Below are 26,372 nucleotides of genomic sequence, written 5' to 3' on the forward strand. Positions count from 1 at the left end.
AAGGGAAATTGGGAGAACTCTCAAATGGATTGATGTTCTTTCCATTGTGAGAAAGTCATAGAGAACTGCCTGCAATTAGCAATGAAAATATAATTAACCAGTTGGCGCCTGCGGCTTGCCTCACTCATTGCCACACACCCAGCCTGAAAAGTTTAAACCAAGTAGCTCCAGTGACTGTAAATGGCATGTGTAACCCAACTTGTTGAGAGACTTGAACACAACCTTGCTGAAAATCACTCTGTCAGTGTTTCCTCACTCTCTGCCAAAAAAGCTTTCAGAGCTTGTTTCATTGAAAGTACTCTTTTCTGAAACTATCAAGGGCAGATATTGTTCAGTTCTGGAAATAACAAGAAGTGGAATGATTTCTGCATAAATTAAGCAGAAGCATCTTTGCTAAGAAGGTAGTAGGATAGTTTGGATCCCATCTGAAAAGCAATGGAGGGGTATTTGCCAGCCTCCTGGTATTCTCAAATGGACTTTCTTGTTCTGGCATGGTCAACCAGCTCTTGTCTTTATGCAGCATACATTCACATGGGTAAAGAGGAAAATGACAACTGAAAATGGAGTGTCACTGATAAGTGTTATGAAAAAGATAGAAAGGCTGGCGAGTCCTAGGGGTGGGTGGATAGTCTTTATATTGATGGGCTGAAGAAGGCCACTCTGAAGAGATTGGGCAAAGACCTGAAGGAAGTGAAGAAATGAGAACCGTGGCTGTCACACGTGAGGAACAGTCCAGGAGGAGCAGTCCACACGGAGGGCAGCACAGGAGGAGAGGGCAGCAGGGGATGAAGTAGGAGAGGCCATGAGGAGTCATACCCCTGAAGCTTGTTGGCCATTGGAAGGCCTCTGAGTGGGAAAAGGTGGCAATGGAAGTGTGAATTGATTTTATGCCAGATGTTCCTTGAAGGAAGAGTCAAGAATATTGCTGCATGGGTGAAAGGGAGGAATCAAGATGACTTCTGGGTTTTTGACCAGAGAAAATTTCCTTGTTTCTATGAAAGACATATTTTGCGGGGCCAGGCTTCACATTTCTGGGTCAGAATGATCTTCTAGTTCCATAAGATATGAAAGCAGGAAGAGGCCTTAGAGATCCAAGAGAATTCTAAGAGAGTAAGAGATTGGAGCAAGGTAACATAATGAGTCATGGGGAAAGCCTAGCTCCCCATCTAGTATATATATATGTTTTTTGCCATACCTGTTTCTCTCTCCTTAGGTTATACTGAAAGTGAAAGTGTTAGTCAATCAGTCATGTCTGACTCTTTGTGACCCCATGGACTGCAGCCCGCCTTCCAGAATCCTCTGTCCATGGGATTTTCCAGGCAAGAATAATGGAGCGCATTGTCATTCCCTTCTCCAGGGGATCTTCCCAACCCAGCGATTGAACCTGGGTCTCCCACACTGGAGGCAGATTCGCTACCATCTGAGCCACCAGGGAGGCTGAGATGTATTTGAATGGGGGACTTTAACCTATTTTCCTTTATTAAAGTTTTAATGATGGAGGCTCTGGTTTTCTGTAGGTTGCATTATTTGAACATGGAGCAAAGCCATGTTGAGCAGGGAAGGGCAATGTGTGGAGAAGGATGAAAACTGGGCTGGGATTTAGGAAGGACGGGTTCTAGCTCTGCCTTGTTTCATCCTGAGCTTTGTGACTTTGAACTGTCACCTTGCTTTATGATCTCCAATATGTTTTTCTGTTCTAGCAGTCTATAGATCTCTCTATATATATTTTGAAAGTGTGCTTCTAGTGGAAGATTAAGTGGCTGTGTTTTAAAAGGGTAGAAAAGAACATGCCTTTTGCTTTTTTATTTATTTGTTTTTGGAAACTCCTTAATGGCAGCTAAACTGTCTCTGTCTAGACCATTTTCATCTGCTGTACTGATTTTCAGTTGGGCCTGGTGAAAGGAGCTCACTCCCTTTTTTTATGGTTGTTTTGTTTGGAATTGCTAAGTATCAAAATTACTTTCTTATTCTATATGGACTGTTTGGACTGAGTTTCCCATATTGAAAGATTACCTTTTGGCATGTTGGAAATATTGGCTAGAATAGTTGTCTGGTCTCTTAGCTTCTTAAATAATTTTCTCTTTGCTGTCACTGGAGGCAGCAGGTGATATTATCCAAATATGCCAGTTGATTACTAGTTACTAAAGGTCTTGAGTAGCAGAGCAACCTCAGAGGAGGATACTCTGGGAGAATTAAGTAGATGTAGTCATTAATGCCATGACTTCCTATTCAGCACATACTTTTCATAGGGCTATTTGTGTCCCACAGGAAACGGTATTTAAATTCCATTTTCAAAAGCTCTGGTACTTTCCTTTATGTGGATGTATGAGGCAAAAAGGGAGGAATGCAGAAGAATGCAAGATAGTGGTAAAACAGAATGGTTAACACAGGAGAGAAAGACAATAGGAGAGTTCAGTTCAGTCGCTCAGTTGTGTCCGACTCTTTGCAACCCCATGAACCGCAGCACGCCAGGCCTCCATGTCCATCACCAACTCTCGGAGTTCACTCAGACTCACGTCCATCAAGTCAGTGATGCCATCCAGCCATCTCATCCTCTGTCGTCCCCTTCTCCTCCTGCCCCCAATTCCTCCCAGCATCAGAGTCTTTTCCAATGAGTCAACTCTTTGCACGAGGTGGCCAAAGTACTGGAGCTTCAGCTTTAGCATCATTCCTTCCAAAGAAATCCCAGGGCTGATCTCCTTCAGAATGGACTGGTTGGATCTCCTTGCAGTCCAAGGGACTCTCAAGAGTCTTCTCCAACACCACAGTTCAAAAGCATCAATTCTTCAGAGCTCAGCCTTCTTCACAGTCCAACTCTCACATCCATACATGACTGCTGGGAAAACCATAGCCTTGACTAGATGGACCTTAGTCGGCAAAGTAATGTCTCTCCTTTTGAATATGCTATCTAGGTTGGTCATAACTTTTCTTCCAAGGAGTAAGCATCTTTTAATTTCATGGCTGCAGTCACCATCTGCAATGATTCTGGAGCCCCAAAAAATAAAATCAGCCACTGTTTCCACTGTTTCCCCATCTATTTCCCATGAAGTGATGGGACCAGATGCCATGATCTTCATTTTCTGAATGCTGAGCTTTAAGCCAACTTTTTCACTCTCCTCTTTCACCTTCATCAAGAGGCTCTTCACTTTCTGCCATAAGGGTGGTGTCATCTCCATATCTGAGATTATTGATATTTCTCCCAGTAATCTTGATTCCAGCTTATGTTTCTTCCAGTCCAGCGTTTCTCCTGATGTACTCTGCATAGAAGTTAAATAAGCAGAGTGACAATATACAGCCTTGACGTACTCCTTTTCCTATTTGGAACCAGTCTGTTGTTGCATGTCCAGTTCTAACTGCTGCTTCCTGACCTGCATACAGATTTCTCAAGAGGCAGATCAGGTGGTCTGGTATTCCCATATCTTTCAGAATTTTCCACAGTTTATTGTGATCCACACAGTCAAAGGCTTTGGCATAGTCAATAAAGCAGAAATAGATGTTTTTCTGGAACTCTCTTGCTTTTTCCACGATCCAGCAGATATTGTTAATTTGATCTCTGGTTCCTCTGCCTTTTCTAAAACCAGCTTGAACATCAGAAAGTTCACGGTTTACATATTGCTGAAGCCTGGTTTGGAGAATTTTGAACATTAGTTTACTAGCGTGTGAGATGAGTGCAATTGTGCAGTAGTTTGAGCATTCTTTGGCATTGCCTTTCTTTGGGATTGGAATGAAAACTGACCTTTTCCAGTCCTGTGGCCACTGCTGAGTTTTCCCAATTTGCTGGCATATTGAGTGCAGCACTTTCACAGCATCATCTTTCAGGATTTGAAATAGCTCACCTGGAATTCCATCACCTCCACTAGCTTTGTTTGTAGTGATGCTTTCTAAGGCCCACTTGACTTCACATTCCAGGATGTCTGGCTCTAGATGAGTGATCACACCATCGTGATTATCTGTGTCGTGAGTATCTTTTTTGTACATTCTTCTGTGTATTCTTGCTACCTCTTCTTAATATCTTCTACTTCTGTTAGGTAAATGGTAAATGAAAAAGGTCCAAATTAAAATGGCAACACTCTTAAGCCCTGGTTCCTTCTGCAGCTTTATGACTATCTTGGTGGGCAAGCAAGTGTGGGATGTGCTGGGAAGGACCTGGCAAGGCCTGATGTGGGCCACAGGTACCATAAAGTCATCGTCTGATAGAGTACTGTTTTGTTTAAGAACCACCACCACCTCCGTAATTCCCTGTCTCCTTAAAAAAAGTTAACACCAACGGGCAAGTTGTGACTAAGACGGGGCAGCCTGAGAAGGTTGGTTGCCTTGTGGTGATCAGAAGAGGGAAGAGGCAAGCTGAGGTTGGGGAGGAGCACTGCCAGAGACTCTCTTTAGACCACCTTCCCTGGTCCACTTGCGGCACTTAAAATTCGGTTAGCTTTTCGGAAGGCCTGCTTGGAAACTGTTTGCTTGAAAAGACAACTGACCGACTGAGTGAATGAAGGATTTGATATGTAGAATACTTGGCACTATCTACAATCTTAATGTGATCTGAGCTCGGTATCTCCAGGTAGCTTGTCTATAGGACAGCTTTATGACTCAAGTGGAGAGAGGTGGGGGAAAAAGGATAGAAGAGATCACAGATGCTTGAATTTGTTACAGCTGAGCCTTTTACTGCTTTTCAAGAGAAAAATCAGTTTAAAATCCAAGGAAAGGGCCGGAGAGGGAGAAGGAAATTATACTTATTCAGTTAGACTGCTTATTTTTTAAATTAAATTAGAAAACCTCAATTATGTGAAATAATGAAGAATATAGATGAAGCTTGCCCAATTATAAAATGATTCTTTTAAATAAACTAAATGTAAATCTTAAGGAAATGGGATTTCTTGAGGAAAACAAAACAATTTTGAAACCAATTCAATTATATATGAGACAACTCATTCTTTATAGGTTCCCCTGGTTATATAATATTTAAAAAATAGTTAATGCCTTTATTTCCATTTTAACACTTGTTAAAATTGGAGAGGACTCACTGAGGTGTTATTGCCCAAGCTACTAATGAAGATAAATGACAAGTTTTAAAAGACCAACAAAGGTTACAGAAGTTCATTTGTGGGCTTCCTCAGAAGTCTTCCCACAATTTTATTCCATGGCTGGCTGTGTGGCTTAGCTTCTTGCAGCCATTTTCCTAAGCAGGTGGGAGTAGGGAAGAATGAAGTGTAAATCCACCTGTGTGTGCTCTTTTCCTCATGATCTTATGGGCTAATCTGAACACTGTCAAGAAAAAGGAAGAGAGCCATTCAGCTGCCTTAGGGGCTCGCTTCTCTTTGGGTTTCTGTCCTCCATTTATTGTCCCCCTGCTCTACACTCCCCTCGCCCAGTATGTATGCCATTTGCAGGACAAACCGACTGGTCTTCCATGACCTCTGTGGCTTACATTTATAAGATGGATATATGGTTCTATTTTCTTATACTTTCTCATTTGAACACTGTTTGAAGTCTATGGTTTCTTGAATCAAGAGCAATCTGAAAGTGTTTCTAATAAAAATCATAGAAATTGTTCTAGAAGCTGTGTTTTCCTGAGATTCTAATCAGAAAATTATATACTTAGAGCAGAAGCTAGAAGTCTTTCCAGAAAAAGAGTACATTACTGATGATATATATATATATAATACACATATAATTGTTTCAAATTGTTTTATTTTACTCAATATATTTAAAATTTAGCTATTTCTTACAATTTACATTTTGTTTATTTAAGATAGTTATTTTATAATTGGGCAAGTATCATTATTTTCCTTTATTATTTTACTTTGTTTCACATAATTGAATTTTTTAACATTAATTGTTAGAAACTCCCAAATGCCTGGAATTATGCTGTGCTGGAATTAGATAATAACCTGTCCCTAAATTCAAGATTTTCTGAAATAATATCTATTTATAAAATATATCAATATATATCTTAAAATAAAATTGAATTAAAATGCAAGGCACAATTCCCTGCTTTCCCTCTGCAGTTTGTGGCAAAGTTGGGACTTACTGGTTCTCTCCCCACCTCCTCCCTCAAGGCCACCTGTGATCCATGCCTTACTTTAGTCAGTGCTTTATGGTGAACTCAGTTCATTTAAAAGTAGGAAATTTTATTCAGGCTATACTTAGGTGTCTGGAAAGCTGATTATAGAAGTACACTTTTTAGTGATAAAAGGGATCAAAGGGAACATTCCTTATAATCTATATCTGCCCTAGTCTTTGTTTTGTAGATCATGCCTTATAAGGCTGAGGCTGCTTTTGTTGTTTTGACCAAACTTTCCATGTTAGTCCTAATCAACTGACCATAAGCATCAAAGTGATATTTGGAATTTTAGGGGTTTGGTTTTCCTAGTTTTTGTATTGCTTCTCTGATGTGCCATAGCTCAGGAGCTGTGTTTTTAATGTCTCACTAGTTTCCTAGGAAAAAAATGCAGTTGTGAAAAGTTCACTCAACACCCTTAGCTCACCTACTTTTTTCTTGATTTAAAGCTTATTGGTTTACTAACTCTGGCTCTCTCACACAATTTCTATGGCCACATACCAGCAGGGCACACTGCAGGCAGTATCTCGCTGCCTTTGTGAATGTGTATAACTGGGCAGGCTGCTGACTAGCTGTTGGGGCAGCGCCTGGTTTGTGATCACAAGTACCACTGACTCAGGGGTAGAGGGCTGTTTGTAATAGCACTTACCGTTCTCTACAGGGGAAATTTGAGCCCTGATGATTTCAGACCATGTGGTTGATGCAATCTAGTTCATTTTCATTTGTAGCAGGCAGGGTGGTGACAGAGCAGCTCTGGAGACTTAAAAGTGAATGATTTACCTAGAAAGACTTCTAGTGTCTGCCCTCTGGAAACTGGCAGGAGAGTCAGGAAAATAGGCCCCCTGGCACAATTCCTATGGGTTTTGCAGCCAGTTAGAAACACTTTCAGTTTGCTTTAGATTCAATTTTGAGACCACAGTTTTCAAAAACTGTTCAAATGAGGAAGTGTAAGAAAATAGGCCTAGAAGTTCACTGAAGACCATAAAAGACTTGGTTGACTTGAGTCCAGAAAAATGGCATAGTTTGGGTCTTAGAAAATCAAATAAGAGGGCATACTGTTCTCTAAACCATACCATGCTGGCTTTGATGCTTAGATTTTAGTGTCTTTCAGAGATACTTCAGTGACACCTCTGTTTTTCTCAGCATCTTCCACAAGAAGAGATAGTTTGATATGGCTGTGTGACAACTTTTTTTTTTTAAATTCCACCAAATTGCAAACTAGCCCCTTGCCAGCCTAGGAACTCAAGATAATACTAGAATCTCAGGGTAAGTGAAAGTTTTCAGTTTAGGCTCCATTTACCTACTGGGCCATAAACTGAATGTTTGAAGGGCAGGAGGAGATGAATAATGTATTTGCTTGCAAGTGTTTTTGTTTTCTTCTCTAGACATCTACTTTCATATGAAAAACATATTTTGATGAATATAACAGATGATGAAAAGAAATCAACTGAGAAAATCATTGAGGGGGAAATGAATTACTGATGTACAATAATTCTCATGTCCTAGAATAGGGGTAATATTCTATTGATATTTTCCAGGAAATAAAGTAGCTCATTTAGATGGAAAAAAGGGACAGAACTGTGCTAAATTAATTATGAATTTCTTAATCTGCTATGAATTTGGAGTAAATTTTATTAGGATGAATTTGGAAGCACATGTAAACTGTTCTTGTCAGGATAAATTGCATCTTTTAAAGATGAGTGATCTTTGTACTTGTGTAGGGCCTTTCACTTTGATATAAATCTTAGGTTTGAAACTGTGCTTTGTTGATGGTGACTAAAATTTCCTCTTATTGCACGGAGGCTTATATAGTCATTTCCATCTCAACCACACATTTTGTTCAATGAGAAATTCTGAGTCCAGTCATCAGAACCAGCTCCTGAAGGCACAGGGAAAATGGGGATGGACCTGCTGAACCACTACCCTCTTGTGGAAAGGTCTGCATAATTTCCCTTTAGAGATTAGCAGGTAAACTAACTTTGAGTTTAGTAACATTCTTTGTTGATAAATTCCTTTAGCATAAACCTAGGCTATCTTTTCTAGGTGACTGAATGCAGCTTAAATAGCCACCAGAGGAAGCTCTCACTTGTATGTGTAAGACTTGCACTTTAAATTTTGATTTGCCCTCTTATGGAGCAACCTTCTGATTCATACTGTTGATTATGTGTACTACCTGTTTTCTTTTTACTCCCTCTTCTTGATCACCTGAAGACTTGTTATATAACTCTTCAAATGCTGGCTTTATGGAATCAAGACTACAGGGGGTTATTGCCAGCCCTCATGAAACAGGAGTACTACAATTTTTACTAAAGAGCTAAAACTTGGGGCTAGTTTTAGATACAATTAAATTTCAAATCACCTTCTGATAATAGTACAAATTTTGTAATGTCCTAAAATGTTTGACAACACTGAAAAAAAAAAACCACCACAAAAACCCACAAAACAAAGCACACCACATAATCTCTCTTTAGTTCTTGAGTGTTCTGAAGCACCAGGAAAATCAACTCTCATTTTCATTTGCAAGTTCTAATTTTTTCTCTCATTGTTTTAGGAAATTTGGGGCTCAAGGATCACGACTTACTGGAGCAGGATGGGGAGGCTGCACAGTTTCAATAGTACCTGCTGACAAGCTGTCCAGCTTCCTGGCGAATGTGCACGAAGCCTATTACCAGAGAAGCAACCGAAGCTTAGCGCCAGAAAAGCAGAGTTTGTTTGCTACCAAACCTGGAGGTGGAGCTTTGGTTTTCCTTGAGGCCTAAACAATGTAAAAAATCTCCAAGAAACTATTTAGAGCATTTAGGGACTGGCAGGACTTCTTATGCCACAGTAAATTAATCCTCCTTCTGTTTTGTATTATGAAGAAATGGTTGCTATTATCAAGATATATCTCCAAAGAAATGGTTCAAAGCTCCCCATGATTCATAAAGATGATTTTTCCACCTGAAATATGTTTTCTACCAATAAGGACAAAGATTATGCTTGGATAGAGATCTCTTAAGATAATTTACTTAGATTTATTGATTTCAAGAATTTTAAAGACACATGGTAAGAGACCATCAATCCTGGTACCTCATAGATTCTACCTGAATTAAACATGCATTCTTAAATACAGTTTACTTCTGGTTTCTCCCGGCGTTCTTCTTCCTCAGGGTCTTCTGTTGATGACAATGACGATGATGATGATGATGACAGTGATGCCAAAAATTCTCTCTCCGTTAGAGCTTCAAAACGCTATTAAAATAATACACTATTAAGGATTCACAGATTTTTCTGGATATTGTATACTTGAAAGTGAGATTCTCCCAGTTATCAACTTGAGGGAGATCACTTAAATTTTTTTCTAAAAATGGATTCAGGAAGAAAATCCCAGGCTGATTTAATTTTTTTAACCATTTGATATCATATAAACAACTACTTTAAATTCTTTTGGCCCTGAGCTTTCTCTATAAAAGAGAAACTTTAGATTATAAAAAAAATACTTCAAGTTCTTATCTCTGTGCACATGGAAATAAATAATTATCCAAATATTAATTCAGATAATTTATTCATGGAATTTACTTTATTCCCACTCTATCCTACCTTTTTTAAAATGCCTCTCTAGTCCAGGATGCAGGTTTACTATTCTAGGAAAATCCATCTGTGTCTTGTTTCCATCACTGTATGTCTAGCAAGGCTTGTTTGTATATGTGAACCAATGTAGGGCAGGTGTGAGGCATGCAGGCAAGGTATGAAAAGGCTGAGAGTGGGTTCTGGGATTGGGTAGGGTTGTTGGTAGATGCCTGCTTATCAAAATGGGCAGAAAGTTTGGCCTCATGGTTATGGTTAATGAGTGGCTGTCCCCCAGACAGACTACAGGAAGGCCTCCCTGGATTATATCTCAATTTAGACCAAAAAGCATTTTGCTGGCATAGTCAGATAATTGAGGGACAGCAGTTATTTGGCATAAATTACCCAGAAGTTTATCACAATTTTCTGTTATTCTCAGCTTGGTTTTGCTCAAACACTGGGCATCTTCTTGAATCTCAGTTTCAGAGAAGCTGAGACAAAACTGGTTGTAACATTTCTCAAAGAACAACAGTCATATACAGCACTAGGAAATCCATTATTCTAAAATAAATTTTGGTACATTTTTAGTCTGAGCAGAAAGGTAAATACTTGAGAAAACTTGAGTCAAATTTGCTTGTATTTTAAAAAATTGATTTAAAATGATAATCCTTTAATAATTTTCCATTTTTCCACAGAAGATCTGTGGTTGATTGATATATAATTCTTTGAAGATACCTGAATTATTGTAAAAAATGCACTTGCTTTTGCTTTGCTATTCTATTTAAATTTTTCACATGAGAAACCTTCTTTATAAAATAGGTAAGTAAACATTTCTTGTGCACACTCTGCTTTGGAGGACATAGCCATTCTAAGCTTGAATCTACTCCCATATTTATCTTGATGTCTGGCTTGAAGAAAACTATTTTTCCAGTGAAACCATCATCTAGTGTTATTCTAGAAATTACGAAAGATGTTGAACTCATTTGTGGAAAGGAGAGGACTAAAGAAAGTGAAGTCCCTCAATCATGTCCAACTCTTCAGGTCTGCGTGGACTGTAGCCCGCCAGGCTCCTCTGTCCATGGGGATTCTCCAGGCAAGAATACCGGAATGGGTTGCCATTTCCTTCTCCAGGAGATCTTCCCGACCCAGGGATCAAACCTGGGTCTTGGCAGACTCTTTACCCTCTGAGCCACCAGGGAAGCCCAAGGGAAGGAAAGCCAGGAGGGAAGACTTTCTTTCTTTCTTAAAGGATGAATAGAATTTGAAAGCTGGGGAATAGACAATGCAGATGATCAAAGTATATGATTATGGATAAGCACTGTATGTTCAGAAGACTTGGTGGGAGTGAAGGGTTTGCCTTGGGATGGATGTAGTGGAGAATAAGATCGGTGATATTGGTTGGAACCAGATTTTGGAGAGCTCCGTGTTCAGCAGGTAGACCAGGTATTGCAAACCAGCAGCCCACAGGCTGTGTCTGATCTACAGATTTATATAGTTTGACCTCCAGGGTATTTAAAAACTCGAGTCTTAAACAGGAATTTTACAGAAGAATCTGATCCACTCCAGTATTCTTGCCTGGAGAATCCTGTGGATGGAGGAGCCTGGCGGGCTGCTGTCCATAGGGATGCACAGAGTCGGACATGACTGAAGCGACTTAGCATGCATGCATGCACTGAAGGAAATGGCAGCCCACTCCAGTGTTCTTGCCTGGAGAATCCCAGGGAGAGAGGAGCCTGGTGGGCTGCCGTCTATGGGGTCTCACAGAGTCAGACATGACCGAAGTGACATAGCAGCAGCAGTAGCAGCTGGATTGCAAATGGTAAAAGATCTGATAACACTTTGGTCTCCATTCCTGCAGAGTCACAGTGACCCAGACGTGAGGAATTAGCGGCCATGTTTAGCTGAGGCACAGACTCTCCAGTGTGCTATGCTTTCCACAGCTCATGTAGTTTCCCTAATACTCAAGCCATCTACTGTTCACCAGCTGAGGTCATTTGCTCTTTACCAGCTTACTTCCACAATTTGCTTATACTAAATAAATATTTCTCTGTACTCGTGTCTCTAGCAGTAGTAGTCAAGAGAGATCATGAAATAATGGGAGGAATAATTTTTTGTGTGTGGAAGAATTGTTCTATTTGTTTAATATATAACACCCCAACAGTGCAGGAGATACAAGAGACTCAGGTTGGATTTGTAGGTCAGGAAGAGCCCCTGGAGGAGGGCAGGGCAACCCACTCTAGTATTCTTGCCTGGAGAATCCTATGAACAGAGGAGCCTGGAGGGCTACAGTCCATAGGGTTGCAAAGAGTTGGACACGACTGAAGCAACTTAGCACGTATGTACTCCTTTGTTACTTTTCTGGTTCATAGGACTTTGGTTAGATTCTTTGATCTGTTTTTGACATTACAGCAATAGCCAATGAGGATTGCTCTAGATTTTTGTATGGAAGCCTGGCATGCTGAAAATGAAAAGCTCTCTCTTATTTCTGACCTCAGAATGTCCAACTTTCAGATTTATTGTACACTATTTTCTACATGTTCTTGTTGGAAGGGAAGAAGGACCTTTAGCTTTAACAGGATTGCCTGTAAGTTAAGGAGGAGGAGAAGGGACGGGAACAAAGAAAACTCCTGCCTTTTCTTTCCTTCTTATACTTGAGTCCTATTTAGAGCCTTATCATTTCTTACGTTCCTGTTAATTGAGGGCAAGGGTCATTCATCTAAAATAGGAATCCAATATATTTTTGTTGAATTATTACTGGGAAATAAAATATGATTTCAAACATCAATAATTTTCTATTAGTTTGAAATTATGACTGCATTTGGAGGTTTTCAGTTGTATAAAATGCTTCTGGTCAGAAGCAAAGATGGGAATGAGTGAGCATGAGCTTGTCACAAATCATGAGACAGAGATTGTACTAGATGTACGTGTGGATGATAAATAACAAGAATGTATTCTATCCTGCTACTGTAACCTGGACGTGAAAATGATATATTGCTTATTAAGTATTTTCCAGTCTTCATAAGAGAAGCTAAAGAGAGAATTCTCAATTATTTTCAGAAAAAAAAAAAAGCCAACTTACCAGTTGATGGAGGAAATTCTCAAAATCACTCTTAACTTCAAAGGGTTTCTTGGTAGCCTTTGCTTGGAGTCTAATCGTGAAAACAAGACAACTGATAAGCAAACTAACTGTTTATATACTGATACCAACTAAGAGCCAGCATTTACAGGGTTTAATATGCTAGCATCTACCACTTTGCATATATTAATTCAATTACTCTGACAATAATCCTAGGAGTAAGTTCTACTATTATCCTGTATTATAGATGAGGAAAGAGGCTTAGATAGGTTAAGGGACCTGTCCACAATCCTTCAGCCAGCAAGTAATAGAGGATTTGTACCCAAGCAGTGAGACTAGAGCCCTCTGTTGTAATCACTGTGTGACACTGCATCCCAGCAGTGAAACACCCTCTTCAGTGACAGGGTTCACACGGTGTTCCCTTCACTGACTCCACTCACTGTGCTCCAGTGGAGATTGCAGGATGAGTCATGGGGGAGGGAAGAGAAAGAGGAACTGGTCTGGGAAAGATCTTGGCGGGGGACAGAGAGATGAAAAAGGACAGAGGGTGAGAGTGCTTACTAAACTGTAAGCTCACTGAGGGTGGGGATCCAGGAATCTATCATGATTTCAGCCACCAACTACTCCATTCAAGAAATATTTATGAAGGAGTTAAATAACTGAATTGAAGAGGCAGCAGGAACCTTTCCAGAGATTATGGATGAAGACAGGAGCAGAGGCAGGCCAAGCAAGTAAGGATAGGAACTTGGGACCAGGGAAAAACATTAGGAAGAAAAACATAGATAAGAGAAAGGAAAATGAAAAGGGAAGAAGGATATTAATTTCAGTGGCAATTTTCAAGTGAAACACTTAAAAATTATACCGTGAAATCTGTAGGAAGTAAAATTTTCTAAAAATTCCAAACACACTTTGCTTAAGCGTGAAGTTTGTATTAGCCAACTCCTCATAAGGCCTGCTCTACGCTTCTTTAGCATTTAGTCTAGGGTTCCCCGAGCACATGCAGTAAGGCTACTTCTTAGAGGTCTCTTGCGTTAGTGTTCTCTGACTGACAAACGTTCCCTCACTCATTCTCTACTTTATCTCTGCCAATTTTCTCTCTTCAGCCTGGGTTTTCTCCTCATTTATTACCCTCTTGTGCTCTCTTTTCCTGCTTTTCTTAATCTGGCTCTTATGGTTGTGTGGGGTCTCTTCTTCATAGCACTATTTAAATACACTCCAAAATATCCCCGGTGCCCTTTTATCAGTAACACTCTCTTAGAGTCTTTTTGACTGCAAGTCATTCTGAGACTGGTTCATCTCGCTTTGTTAAAAATCAATCCATCGTCAACCACTTTTAACTTGCAGTCCCCCTCTTCTTATTTTTAAATAACAGCTTTGTTGATACATCTCATACCCTAAAATCCATCCTTTTAAAGTATACAGTTCAGCAGGTTTTAGTATATTTGCAAAGTTTTGCAACTACCACCACGACCTAATCTCCCATCTTGGTCTTTCCTTTCCATGAGTATCTTTTTTTGAAGACTACAGATAGAAACTTGGACACTCTGCCTGTAAATTTAACAGGTTCACTGGAGCAGGATATCCATCTGAGTATTTCCCCCTTCACGTTCTCCAGCAGTGTGCCATTACATAACACATATTTGAGTGCTTCTTGTGAGTTGCTCTGAAAGTTGGTCTACATTCTTCTGCATATCCTGAGTGGTGAGAAGTCCTATCCTCTATAGATCTGATTTTTGAGAACCTGGAAATAAGATCTTATAATTTGTGTGTTGTGAAGGTGAAAGCTGGGTGATAAAAGTTTTGGTGAAAAGTGAACTAAGCTTTTAAAATAAGGAGCTGAATTTTCTCATGTGACTGGGAGACTGGGTTTATAAGTTGCAAAATAGCAGTCAGAAGTATGGCAGTATGACTGGAAGAAAATTGTGGTTTATTTGAAGTGCTGTACTCACTGGACATTTATCTTTGCTTATGTGGATATACTGGAAGAAGAAGTGGGTTAGTCCCAATGCCTTATAGTTTTCTTTTTTACACCCTCCTTTATGAAATAAACACATGTGCCTAACTTTCTTTGTTTCAGGGGGTGTAATGTTTTTATGCATAGGGGAAGCAGCAGGGGCAGAAGAGGGCAAAGAACTAGCCTGAGATCAACTAAATAGGTTGTTTTTCTATAGCCCACATCTTCTGTAGGGCAAGGCATGGTTATGGATCTTTAAAAGGCCCTCAGCTTAAGTCCTGTACCTGGTGGAATAAAAGGAGATGATGATAATGTTTATCAATTAATTAAATTAGCAGAGTAAGTGATTATATGAATAAAATAGTGCTAATCCAGATGAACTATTGAGTAGAAAACTTCAGCAGATATTCCAGTTTATGAATTTTTACATATTAAACCCATTGTGGTTTACATAACACATTTATTCAATTAAAACATTTTTTAAGCACTACAAGTTGAATAAGAAACAAACCTATGAAACTCCTTGTCAACTTTTTCCTGTCGCTGTCTTAGGAGTTTTATTTCTTCATTAATTACGTGGTTTTCTCTATAAAATCAAAGTTTGGAGTTAAATTTTTAAAATAATGCAGGCAGTTCTCATTGAGAAAGAATAAATCAACAATTTGCTGCCTTCCACATATCAGTAAAAGTTCCTTACAAAGCTTTTCAGCATCCCCTCCCAATGCATGACTTTTGGTATGAGGAGTTCCCCATCACATCTCCCCTTATAAACATGCACCAAAGGCATCATCCATGTCACCTAAGCATGGTCTGGACTCCACCTTGCTGCTGCCACACAATCTGTCTTACAAGGTACCCGTCCCTGTTCTTCCCACTGAAAATAGGAAGCCTAAGGGCTCTGTATGTGTGTCTGCGTGTGTGCATGCACATGTGTGTGTGTCAGTGGGAGGGGAATGGGGCCCCAGGGGAAGTACCAGCTCAGACTTCTGTCCTGCCTGCTGGATGGAATAGGACTTTGCTGACAACTCTTGGGTTTGCCTCTCTTTGATGTGTTTCCTGAACAGCATCTGGTACCGAAAGGGTAGGATGCTCATCCATTCTCCCCTTTAAGGGAAATAAGACAGCTAGGCAGTGATCTTGGTATCATAGGCAGAAGAATTGGACCCTGCCAGTTTGTTCTCATAAAAACTGATGGACATCCTCATTAAGCCATTTCATGCTTCCTGGCACATAAAAATACTATAACTGGCTAAGAGTAATAATTTTCAGTTAAGCACAAAAAACTTGAAATGTTTCCCCAATAAAGCATTTCAGAAAAGACCCCTTGCCTTTCCTCTACACCACCCCTGCTCCAAGAACTCCTTCTACTGCAAACAACCTGTGTTCTCCAGGGCTTATCCTTGTAAATGAATAATACTCCAGTCTCTGTTCTCTGGAACTCTCCTGGTTTCTCCACGTTGGAGTACATCCCCCCGCCCAGACCACAGGAAAGCTTCCTTTCTTCTTTCAATCCCTGACACATGCCCGGTTGCCAGGGTTACAACATACGTGAACACTTACCTGAAAGGAATCTCCGAGTCTATTACAAGATGCTCAGAGGTGACTCTTCTTGTCAGTAAAATAAGGAGCTTAGTTGTAGATAACTTCTGTGGTCACTTCAAGTTTTAAAAGTGTCTGTGATTTTATATTTATCATTAGTGTGAAGTAAACTTACATTCTAAAATCCTTCCGGTTCTTTGCAAATTGTCTTTTTGCCTCCTTTAGAATATCACGATAAGTTGGTGCAGGTGGTGTGATAGGCCTATGGTTAAGGAAAGATTTTCAACTAGGGAAATTTGGCAGAGGTAAACAGTATCCTTCAAAGGGGGACTCAGGATGCCATCTTGCCTGGGCTTCCCAGGCATGACAGATCTCAAGTATAAACGTGAATGTTATGTCTGGGGTTGCACTGAAAGGACCAAAAGAAGACAATATCCATCAGACCATGGCAAATTTATATCCATGATCTAGACTACACCATCCGTAGTTTCATAAATCCCATCATTACTATGTTCATGTTTTTTATTTTTTGGTGTGATTTAAAGGCAGTGATTTGTTAAATGTAAATATTAAAACTGTACTAACATTTTTGTAACTGGACATTTGTTCATTTCTATATAGACTGAAACCTCAAAATCTCTTGGTTTTTGAGAGACTCTGAAAGTGACTGGCAGCATATGTTGGCTGCCTCTGCTAACTGCATGGAAAAAGGTAACAAGCAGAAGATATAAACGTTCTGCTAATGAATCTGGGGCTCTTTTACTGTCTGTTCATGTTATAGCAGTGTCCGTGTCCCTAGCCCTGGTCTTAACCCATGTCTGTGTCTGGCAAAGCAGACACTTGGTTCCCTTCTGAAGTGGCAATCCGAAAGTGAGTTGAAAGGAGGGCAGCCCTCATCTTGTGTTAATACCTTAGGTTCATTGATAAAGTAGGAGCTTTTAAACCTCTGCTGTCATTAAGACACAGGGAATGAGTTTGTATTTCCATGGCCCCACTCTTCTACCTGAACTACCCTTCAGTATCACCTCCATCTTTCTCTGAATGCAATTTGCTCATTTAAAACATATTTAAGTTCCCTTCAAGAATGTTTTTGATGCTCATTTAAATCTTAATTATCTGGTATAAGAATGTTAGGAAAAATTCGATGGATATGGTTCCTGAGACAGGTAACTTCCTGAGTAGTGTATCTCAATTGAGATAGCCAGAATGAAAAACACGAATGGCTTCACAACAAAGATTCTTACAATAAACTTGTATAAAATTAATGTCTTCCTGTGATGCTCTAAACTACTCAGGAAATAATTCAATTATGATTGAATAATTAGTGATTGAATATTAAGGTCTTAGAATCAAGGAAAAGAACACTTGGTTTCTGCATACTCCAAACTACTTTTTCGGCAATGCCAGAGTGATAAATTTCTTCTTCTGTTAACAGAACCTGTTAACAGCATCACTGAGTTGCTGGGAAGCAGTGTGTATAGCAGACCATACTTCATCCTACCAAGCACAGAGTTTGGGAGGGTCTAGATGATTATGTTATCCTGAATAGGACAGAAATTCTCTGAAATAGATTTGAGAGAGAAGTTCACTCCTGTTTATTATACATGCCAAGTTTATTTTAACCCCTTCATCATATCTAGGGTCTAGAGTATAGTTTTCCATAAAGATATAAGCCTAGAGGAGGAATCTCAAGATGGTGGAGTAGGAGGACGTGAAGCTTACCATCCTCCACAAACACATCAAAAATACATCTACATGTGGAACCTTTTTCACAGAAAATCAACTGGAAACTGGCAGAAGATCTCTTATGCAACCAAAGCTGCAAGAAGGGTCTCCGCATAACCAAGTAGGATGGGAAAAAAGGAATCAGGGCAGGACTGGCTTCCAGGGGAGGGATCTGTGAAGGAGAAAAGGTCCACACAGGTCGAACCCTGCGGAGCCCCCCTTGTTTGCTAGGAAAATAAGCTGGGACAGAGGGGCTGGAGCAGCCCAGACTCTACTTGTGAGGAGTGCCTGTATGCTGACTTGCTTACAGTCAGGGCAGAGAGAGACTGGTAGCCGGCTTGCCACATTTCCCAATCTGAAGTGGGCACTGGGCAGGGCTACAAACATGTGCAGTGACTAAGCAGACAGACTCTGGGAGAGGACTTGATCTGGCTTAGTGGAGACAGCCTGGATAGTCTGGGGTGTATTTTGGGCCAGACTTCAGAGTCCTTTGTCACTGCTTGCATGGCAGGGCCAGGTGCAGTTGTGGTGGACTTTGCTGGTGCATGCAGAACACACCACAGAAATGCTCAGTGGGTGCTGAGTCTCAGATGGAGGGCCCCTGGGTAGGAGTATGCAGTGGTTGGTTTCCCAGAGGGAGTTTACTGGATCCACCCACCTCACACACCAACTTGGAGCCACATTTGGCACAGAGACAACCCAGGTCTCAGGCAGCAGCACAACTACTCCAGTTCCTGCAGCTGCAATGCCCACTCCACACTAAAACCTAATACTATGAACACAACAGAGAAAAAGATGTGGCTCTGGGCTGCTTCTAGGCAAAACTGCAGACACCTGTGTAGGTAATGCATAGATTTGCTGTGACCATATTGGCCTCACTTGCTTCATGGTTGTCTCGTTTGAAGCAGGCCATACACTCAAAGGCAAAGGAGTCTGACTGAACTTGACCCTCAGGGCTTCTACTCCAACCACTGAGGAGCAGACACCACCCTGACAGGGCTGAGACAGCCACAGAACAAGAAGGGGGCCCCACCCAATGTCCAGAATAGGCTCTGGACACCACATCCCCAATTACTTCCCTATCAGGGGGATAATCGCCAGCATACTCTGAGAAAGGATGTTGCTAGCACCTACACTGAAACTAGCCTCCGCACCAAAAATATTAGATTCATAGTCTACACAGGGGTGTTTCCAAATAAAAAGCCCTTTAAAGCTAACTATTTCCCCTAAATTCATAAAATCAAGTAAAATGAAAAAGCAGAGAAACTACTCCAAATTAAAGGAGAAATCCCCTGAAAGAACAAAAAAGGAAAGAGACCTCACCAGTCTACCAGACCCTGGATTCTAAAAGGAAGTAATAAAGGTGCTAAAGGAATTAAAAGATTATTGATAAAAATGCACATCACTGTAGTATAGAACTAGAAACTATCAAATCAAAGTTAGACAACTCAGCTGCTGAGATAAAAACCAATCTAGAAGCAATGAATAGCAACTAAATAACACAGAAGAAGATATCTGGACGATTAATGGAAATCACCTAATCAGAAGCTCAGACAGAAAGACAAATGAAAAAAAATGACAGCAACATATGAAATCTATAGGATAAGATAAAGCATGTCACCCTTTGCATAAAGAAGAAGAGTTCTAGAAGAAGAAGAAAAAAGGGAATTAAAAGTATATTTGAAGAAATTATTGATGAAAACTTTCCGAATCTAAAGAAAGAAACAGGTATTCAAGTACAGGGAACATAGAGGGTCCCAAAAAAGATGAACCCAGACACACACCAAAACATATGTAATTAAAAAGCAAAAGTTAAAGAGAAGATTCTAAATGCAAGAGAAAAAAAAGTCAGTTATATGTGACCCCCATGCCTCATAAGGCTATCAGCTGATTTCTCTTCAGAAACTTTGTAGGCCAGAAGGGAGTGGCATGATATACTCAAAGTTCTGAAAGGAAAAAAAACTTGTAACCCAGAATACTCTGTTCAGCAAGATCATCATGTAGAATAGAAGAGATAAAGAATTTCTCGACAAGCAAAAATTAAAAGAATTCAACAGTACTAAACTTACTCTAGAAGAAATATTGACAGGTCTTCTCTAAACAGAAAAGAAACAAGAATCTATAAGAAAGGGAAAGTCACAATAGGAAAGGCAAATATATTAAAAAATTGAAGATCACTTAGATAAACTAGTACACAGATTAAAAAAATATTTTTTGTTAAAGTGATTATAACTGCAATCATCAGCAAAAGAATGATATGTAAAATAGGACATCAAAATCACAGAAAGTGAAGGAGGGAACTATAAAAATGTAGATTGTTTAGAATGTGTTTGAGCTTGTGTGACTATCAATTTAAAGCAAGTAGATATAGTTAGGGATAAACATACTTGAAAACCAGGGTAATCACAAATCAAAAACATATAATAGGTTCACGAATACCCAAAAGAAAGGAACTCAAGCATACAAAAAAGCCGTCAAAGCACAAAAGGAAAATCAGAAAGACGACACAAAAAAGAACTACAATATTAACAGGAAAACAAGGCTTAACATGGCAATAAGTAACACTTATCAATACTTACTTTAAATGTCAAGGGACCATATCCTCTGACCAAAAGACACAGAGCTGCAGATTGTATAAAAATCAAGAACCTATAAAATGACCTACAAGAGACTCACTTCAAGATGAAAGACACACACAGATTGAAAATGAAAAGATGGGAAAAGATACTTCATGTAAATGGAAATGACAAGAAAGCAAGGATAGCAATACTCATATTGGACAAAATAGACTTTAAAACGAAGTCCATAAAGAAAGACCAAAAAGGACATTATATTATGAAAAAGGGACAAATACAAGAACAGGATATTATACTCATTAACATACATTCACCCAATATAGGAGCCCTGAAATATATAAAACAAATACCAACAGACATAAAGGGGAAATTGACAAGAACACAATAACAGTAGGAAACTTTAACATCTCACTGACATCAGTGGACAGATTTTCTAGACAGAAAACCAGTAAGACAATAGTGGTTGGATTACATCCAAAGCACCCAGAATGCACATTCTTTCCACGCACACAAGGAACCTTCTCTAGGACGGACCACACATTAGGTCATAAAACATGCTTCAACAAATTTAAGAGGCTAGAGCTTATCTCAGGCTTCCCTAGTGGCTCAGCTATAAAGAGAATCCATCTGCAATGCAGGAGATGCAGGAGACACGGGTTCGATCCCTGGGTTGGGAGGATCCTCTGGAGGAGGGCATGGTAACAGACTCCAGTATACTTGCCTGGAAAATCCCATAAAGAGAGAAGCCCGGAAGGCTGTGGTCCATAGGGCTGCAAAGAGTCGGATGTGACTGAAGCAACTGAGAATGAACACGAGAGCTTATCTTAAACATCTTTTTTGATCACAATGGTGTATGAAACTAAAAATCAGCTACAAAAAGAAAAATAGGAAAAGAACAAACACACGGAGACTAAACAACATGCTACAAAAAACCAATGGGTCAATAATGAAATCAAAGAAGAAACCAGACAATATTTTTAAGACAAAAGACAATGAAAATACAACCTTACAAAGTCTATGGGATGTAGCAAAAGCAGGTCTACAAGGGCAGTTCACAGTGATTCAGGCTTTCCTCCAGGAGTAAGAAAAATCTCAAACAGCCTAACCTACCACCTAAGAAGTCACAAAAGGAACAAACAAAATTCAAAGTCAGCAGAGAATATAAGAGATCAAAATAACAATAGAAAACATCAATAAAACCAAGAGCTGTTTTCTGAAAAGAGGAACAAAATCAACAAACCTCTAGCCAGGTTTACCAAGAAGAAAAGAAAGAGGACCCAAATAAACAAAGTAGGAAATTAAAGTAGAGAAATAACAATGGATATTGCAGAAATACAAAAAATCATAATACTATGGACAGTTACATGCCAATAATTGGACAACCTAGAAATGGACATGCTTTTAGAAATGGCCTGCTAAAACTGAGTCAAGAAGAAACATAATTTGAGTAGACTGATCAATAGACATAAAATAAAATCTATAATTAAAAAAGTTCCCTGCAAACAAAAATCCAGGACTGGATGGCTTCCCTGGGGAATTCTACCAGACATACAAAGAACTTATACCTGTTCCTCTCAAACCATTTCAAAAAAAAACCAAGAGGAAGGAACACTCTCAAATTCATTCTGTGAGACCATCATCATCCTGATATCAAAATCAAAGACACTACCAAAAAAGAAAGTTACAGGCCAATATCTTTGATGAACATGGATGCAAAAATCCTCAACAAAATATTAGCAAACTGAACCCAACAATATGTAAAAAGGACCATACATCATGATCAAGTTGGATTTATCCCAGGGTTGCAAGGACAATTCAAAATATTCCAATCAATCACTATGATATATTACATTACAAAAAGGAAAGACAAAAAACCACATGATCATCTCAATAGACACAGAAAAAACATCTGACAAAATTCAATATCCATTTATGAAAAAAATCTCACCAAACTGAGTATAGAGGGGCCATATCTCAACATGATAAAGGCATTTATGACAAACTGAGAGTCATCCTAATTTTTGACGGTGAAAAACTGAAGGCCTTCCTACTAAATTCAGGAACAAGACAAGGATTCCCACTATCACCACTTTTATTCGACATCATATTGGAAGTTGTCGCTACAGCACTCAAACAAGGGAAAAGCATATAAGGCATCCAAATTGGAAGGGGAGAAGTAAAACTGTCCCCATTTGCAGATGACATGATACTCTATGAGAACCCTAAACTCCACGTGAAATGTATTAGATCTGGTACATGAATTCACCAAGGTATCAGGATACAAGATTAATATACAGTAATATACTGCTTTTCTTTATACTAACAATGAAATATCAGAAAGTAAAAAAAAAAAACAAACCTTGTTTAAAATTGAGTCTAAAAAAGTAACTTAGAATAGACTTAATCAAGGAGGTGAAAGAACCATTTGCTAAAAACTATGCTGCTTCCGCTGCTAAGTCGCTTCAGTCATGTCTAACTCTGTGCGACCCCATAGACAGCAGCCCACCAGGCTCCTCCTGGATTCTCCAGGCAAGAATACTGGAGTGGGTTGCCATTCCTTCTCCAATGCATGCATGCTAAGTCTCTTCAGTTGTGTCTGACTCTTTGCAACCCCATGGACAGCAGCCCACCAGGCTCCTCTGTCCACAGGATTCTCTAGGCAAGAATACTGGAGTGGGTTGCCATTTCCTTCTCCCCTAAAAACTATAAAATGCTAATAAAGGCAACTGAAGGTGATTAGAAGAAATGGAAAGGTATCCTATGCTCTTGGATTAGAAGAATTAATATTGTAAATACAGTCATATTACCCAAAGCAATCTATAAATGTAATGCAATCCCTATCATAATACCCATGACATTTTTCACAAAACTAGAACAAATAATCCTAAAATTTATATGGAACTACAAAAGACTTAGAATTGCCAAAGCAATCCTGAGGAAAATGAACAAAGTTGGAGACATAACTCTTCCAGACTAGACAATACTGGAAATCTACAATAACGAAAACACCATGGTGTTCGCCTAGAAAGAGATACGTGAATCAATGGAACAGAATATAGAGTCCAGAAATAAACCCACATATCTACAGTCAATTAATCTACTTCGATTATACAGTGGAGAAAATAGGCTCTTCAATAAGTGGTGCTGGGAAAGTTAGACAGCTATTGTACATGTAAATCAACAAAACAGAACACTCACTCATACCATATACAAAAATAAACACAAAATGGTTTAATGATCTAAGTATAAGATATAACACCATAAAACTGGAAGAGAATATGGACAAAACATTCTTGGACATAGGTTGTAGCAATATTTTCTTATATCGGTCTCAAGGCAAAAGAAATAAAATCAGAAATTGACAAATGAGACCTAATCATGTTAAAAGCTTTTGTACAGGAAGGGAAACTATCAACAAAACAAAAAGACAGCCTATTGGATGGGAGAAAATATTTGCAAATGATGAAACCAAGAAAGGGTTAATGTCTAAAATATATAAACAGCAATATCAAAAAACTCAATATCAAAAAACCAAACCATTCAATAAAAAATGGAGTTCAGTTCAGTTCAGTTGCTCAGTCGTGTCGACTCTTTGTGACCCCGTGAACCACAGCACACCAGGCCTCCCTTTCCATCACCAACTCCTGGAGTCCACCCAAACCCACGTCCAATGAGTTGGTGATGCCACCCAACCATCTCATCCTCTGTCGTCCCCTTCTCCTCCTGCCCTCAATCTTTCCCAGCATCAGGGTCTTTTCAAATGAGTCAGCTCTTTCCATCAGGTGGACAAAGTATTGGAATTTCAGCTTCAACATCAGTTCTACCAATGAACACCCGGTACTGATCTCCTTTAGGATGGACTAGTTGGATCTCCTTGCAGTCCAAGGGACTCTCAGGAGTCTTCTCCAACACCACAGTTCAAAGGCATCAATTCTTTGGCAGTCAGCCTTCTTTATAGCCCAACTCTCACATCCATACATGACCACTGGAAAAACCATAGCCTTGACTAGACGGACCTTTGTTGGCAAAGTAATGTCTTTGCTTTTGAATATGCTGTCTAGATTGGTCATAACTTTGCTTCTAAGGAGTAAGTGTCTTTAAATTTCATGGCTGCAATCACCATCTGCAGTGACTTTGGAGCCCCCAAAATAAAGTCAGCTACTGTTTCCACTGTTTCCCCATGTTTGCCATGAAGTGATGGGACCAGATGCCATGATCTTCGTTTTCTGAATGTTGAGCTTTAAGCCAACTTTTTCACTCTCCTCTTTCACCTTCATCAAGAGGCTTTTTAGCTCCTCTTCACTTTCTGCCATAAAGGTGGTGTCATCTGCATATCTGAGGTTATTGATATTTCTCCCAGCAATCTTGATTCCCGCTTGTGATTCATCCAGCCCAGTGTTTCTCATGATGTACTCTGCATATAAGTTAAATAAGCAGGGTGACAATATACAGCCTTGACATACCTCTTTTCCTATTTGGAACCAGTCATTGTTCCATGTCCAGTTCTAACTGCTGCTTCCTGACCTGCATACAGGTTTCTCAACAGGCAGGTCAGGTGGTCTGGTATTCCCATCTCTTTCAGAATTTTACACAGTTTATTGTGATCCACACAGTCAAAGGCTTTGGCATAGTCAATAAAGCAGAAATAGATATATTTCTGGAACTCTCTTGCTTTTTCAATGATCCAGTGGATGTTGGCAATTTGATCTCTGGTTCCTCTGCCTTTTCTCAATCCAGCTTGAACATCTGGAAGTTCATGGTTCACGTACTGTTGAAGACTGGCTTGGAGAATGTTAAGCATTACTTTGCTAGTGTGTGAGATGAGTACAATTGTACAGTAGTTTGAGAAAAAATGGAGAGAAGACCTAAATAGATATTTCTTTAAAGAAGACACACAGATAGCCAACAGGCACATGAAAAGAGATACAACATCACCAATTATTAGAGAAATGCAAATCAAAACCACAATGAAGTATCACCTCACACTGATCAGGATGGTTATCATCAAAAAGTCAACAAATACTAAATGCTGGAGAAGGTATGGAAAAAAGGGAACCCAAATACACTATTTATGGGAATGTAAACTGCTACAGCTACTGTGGGAAATAGTATGGAAATAGACTGAACTGAAAAAACTAAAATAGAGCTACCATATGATCCAGCAATCCCAGCCCTGGGCATGCATCAGGAAACAATGAAAACTCTAATTAGAAAGGAAACAAGCACTCCAGTGTTCCCAGCAGCACTATTTACAAAAGCAAAGACACGAAAACAACTCAAAGGCCCACTGATTCAGGAAGAAGTAGTGTGTGTGTGCATGCGCATGTGTATGCCTGCCTGTTGTGTATGTAAGAGAGTGTTACTCAGCCATAAAAAGGAATGAAATACTGTTATTTGCAGCAACATGAATGGACCTAGATAATAATATATCATGTGAAGTAAGTCAAAGATAAATACAGGATATCACTTATATGTGGAATCTAAAAAATAATACAAATAAATGTATTTACGTAACAAAAACATTTGATTCCCAGACAGAAAACAAACTTATGGTTACCAGTGGGGAAAGAGAATGGGGCACATATAACAATAGGAGTAACAGATATACATTACTATACATAAAATAGATAAGCAAAAATAATTTACTATACAGCAAATATATATTCAATATTTTGTAATATATTCAGTATCTTGTAATAACCTAAAATGAAAATAATCTGAAAAAGTATATATATATCTGAATTACTTTTCTGTATACCTGAAACTAATATAATATTGTAAATCAACTATACTTCAATAAAAAATGAAACATATAAGCCTGACTCAATGTCACAATGGTATATGTTTCTTAAACTTGTAATTCAATGAAAAGTTTATGTGTAAAATTAAGATCAGTGA

General features: G+C 39.2%; 2 protein-coding genes across 5 annotated transcripts in view; one reads left to right on the forward strand and one right to left on the reverse strand.

Annotated features, from left to right (window-relative positions):
• Nucleotides 1-9,169, forward strand: part of GALK2 (galactokinase 2) — a 154,690-nt gene extending 145,521 nt beyond the window's left edge. For all 4 annotated transcript variants that reach the window (XM_005685796.3, XM_005685795.3, XM_018054176.1 and 1 more), the window contains one exon: nucleotides 8,610-9,169. In XM_005685796.3, coding sequence (XP_005685853.2) covers nucleotides 8,610-8,817 — 208 coding nt within the window. In that variant the 3' untranslated portion in view covers nucleotides 8,818-9,169. The remainder of the gene's footprint in view (nucleotides 1-8,609) is intronic.
• FAM227B (family with sequence similarity 227 member B) overlaps nucleotides 9,148-26,372 on the reverse strand; it is a 228,409-nt gene continuing 211,184 nt past the window's right edge. Inside the window, exons 14-16 of the mRNA XM_005685798.3 lie at nucleotides 16,349-16,424; nucleotides 12,684-12,753; nucleotides 9,148-9,289 (exon numbers count right to left, since the gene is read on the reverse strand). Of these exons, the coding sequence (XP_005685855.1) occupies nucleotides 9,161-9,289; nucleotides 12,684-12,753; nucleotides 16,349-16,424 (275 nt within the window). The 3' untranslated portion in view covers nucleotides 9,148-9,160. The remainder of the gene's footprint in view (nucleotides 9,290-12,683; nucleotides 12,754-16,348; nucleotides 16,425-26,372) is intronic.

The sequence above is a fragment of the Capra hircus genome, chromosome 10 (genome assembly GCF_001704415.2).
Source record: "Capra hircus breed San Clemente chromosome 10, ASM170441v1, whole genome shotgun sequence".
Lineage (NCBI taxonomy): Eukaryota > Metazoa > Chordata > Mammalia > Artiodactyla > Bovidae > Capra > Capra hircus.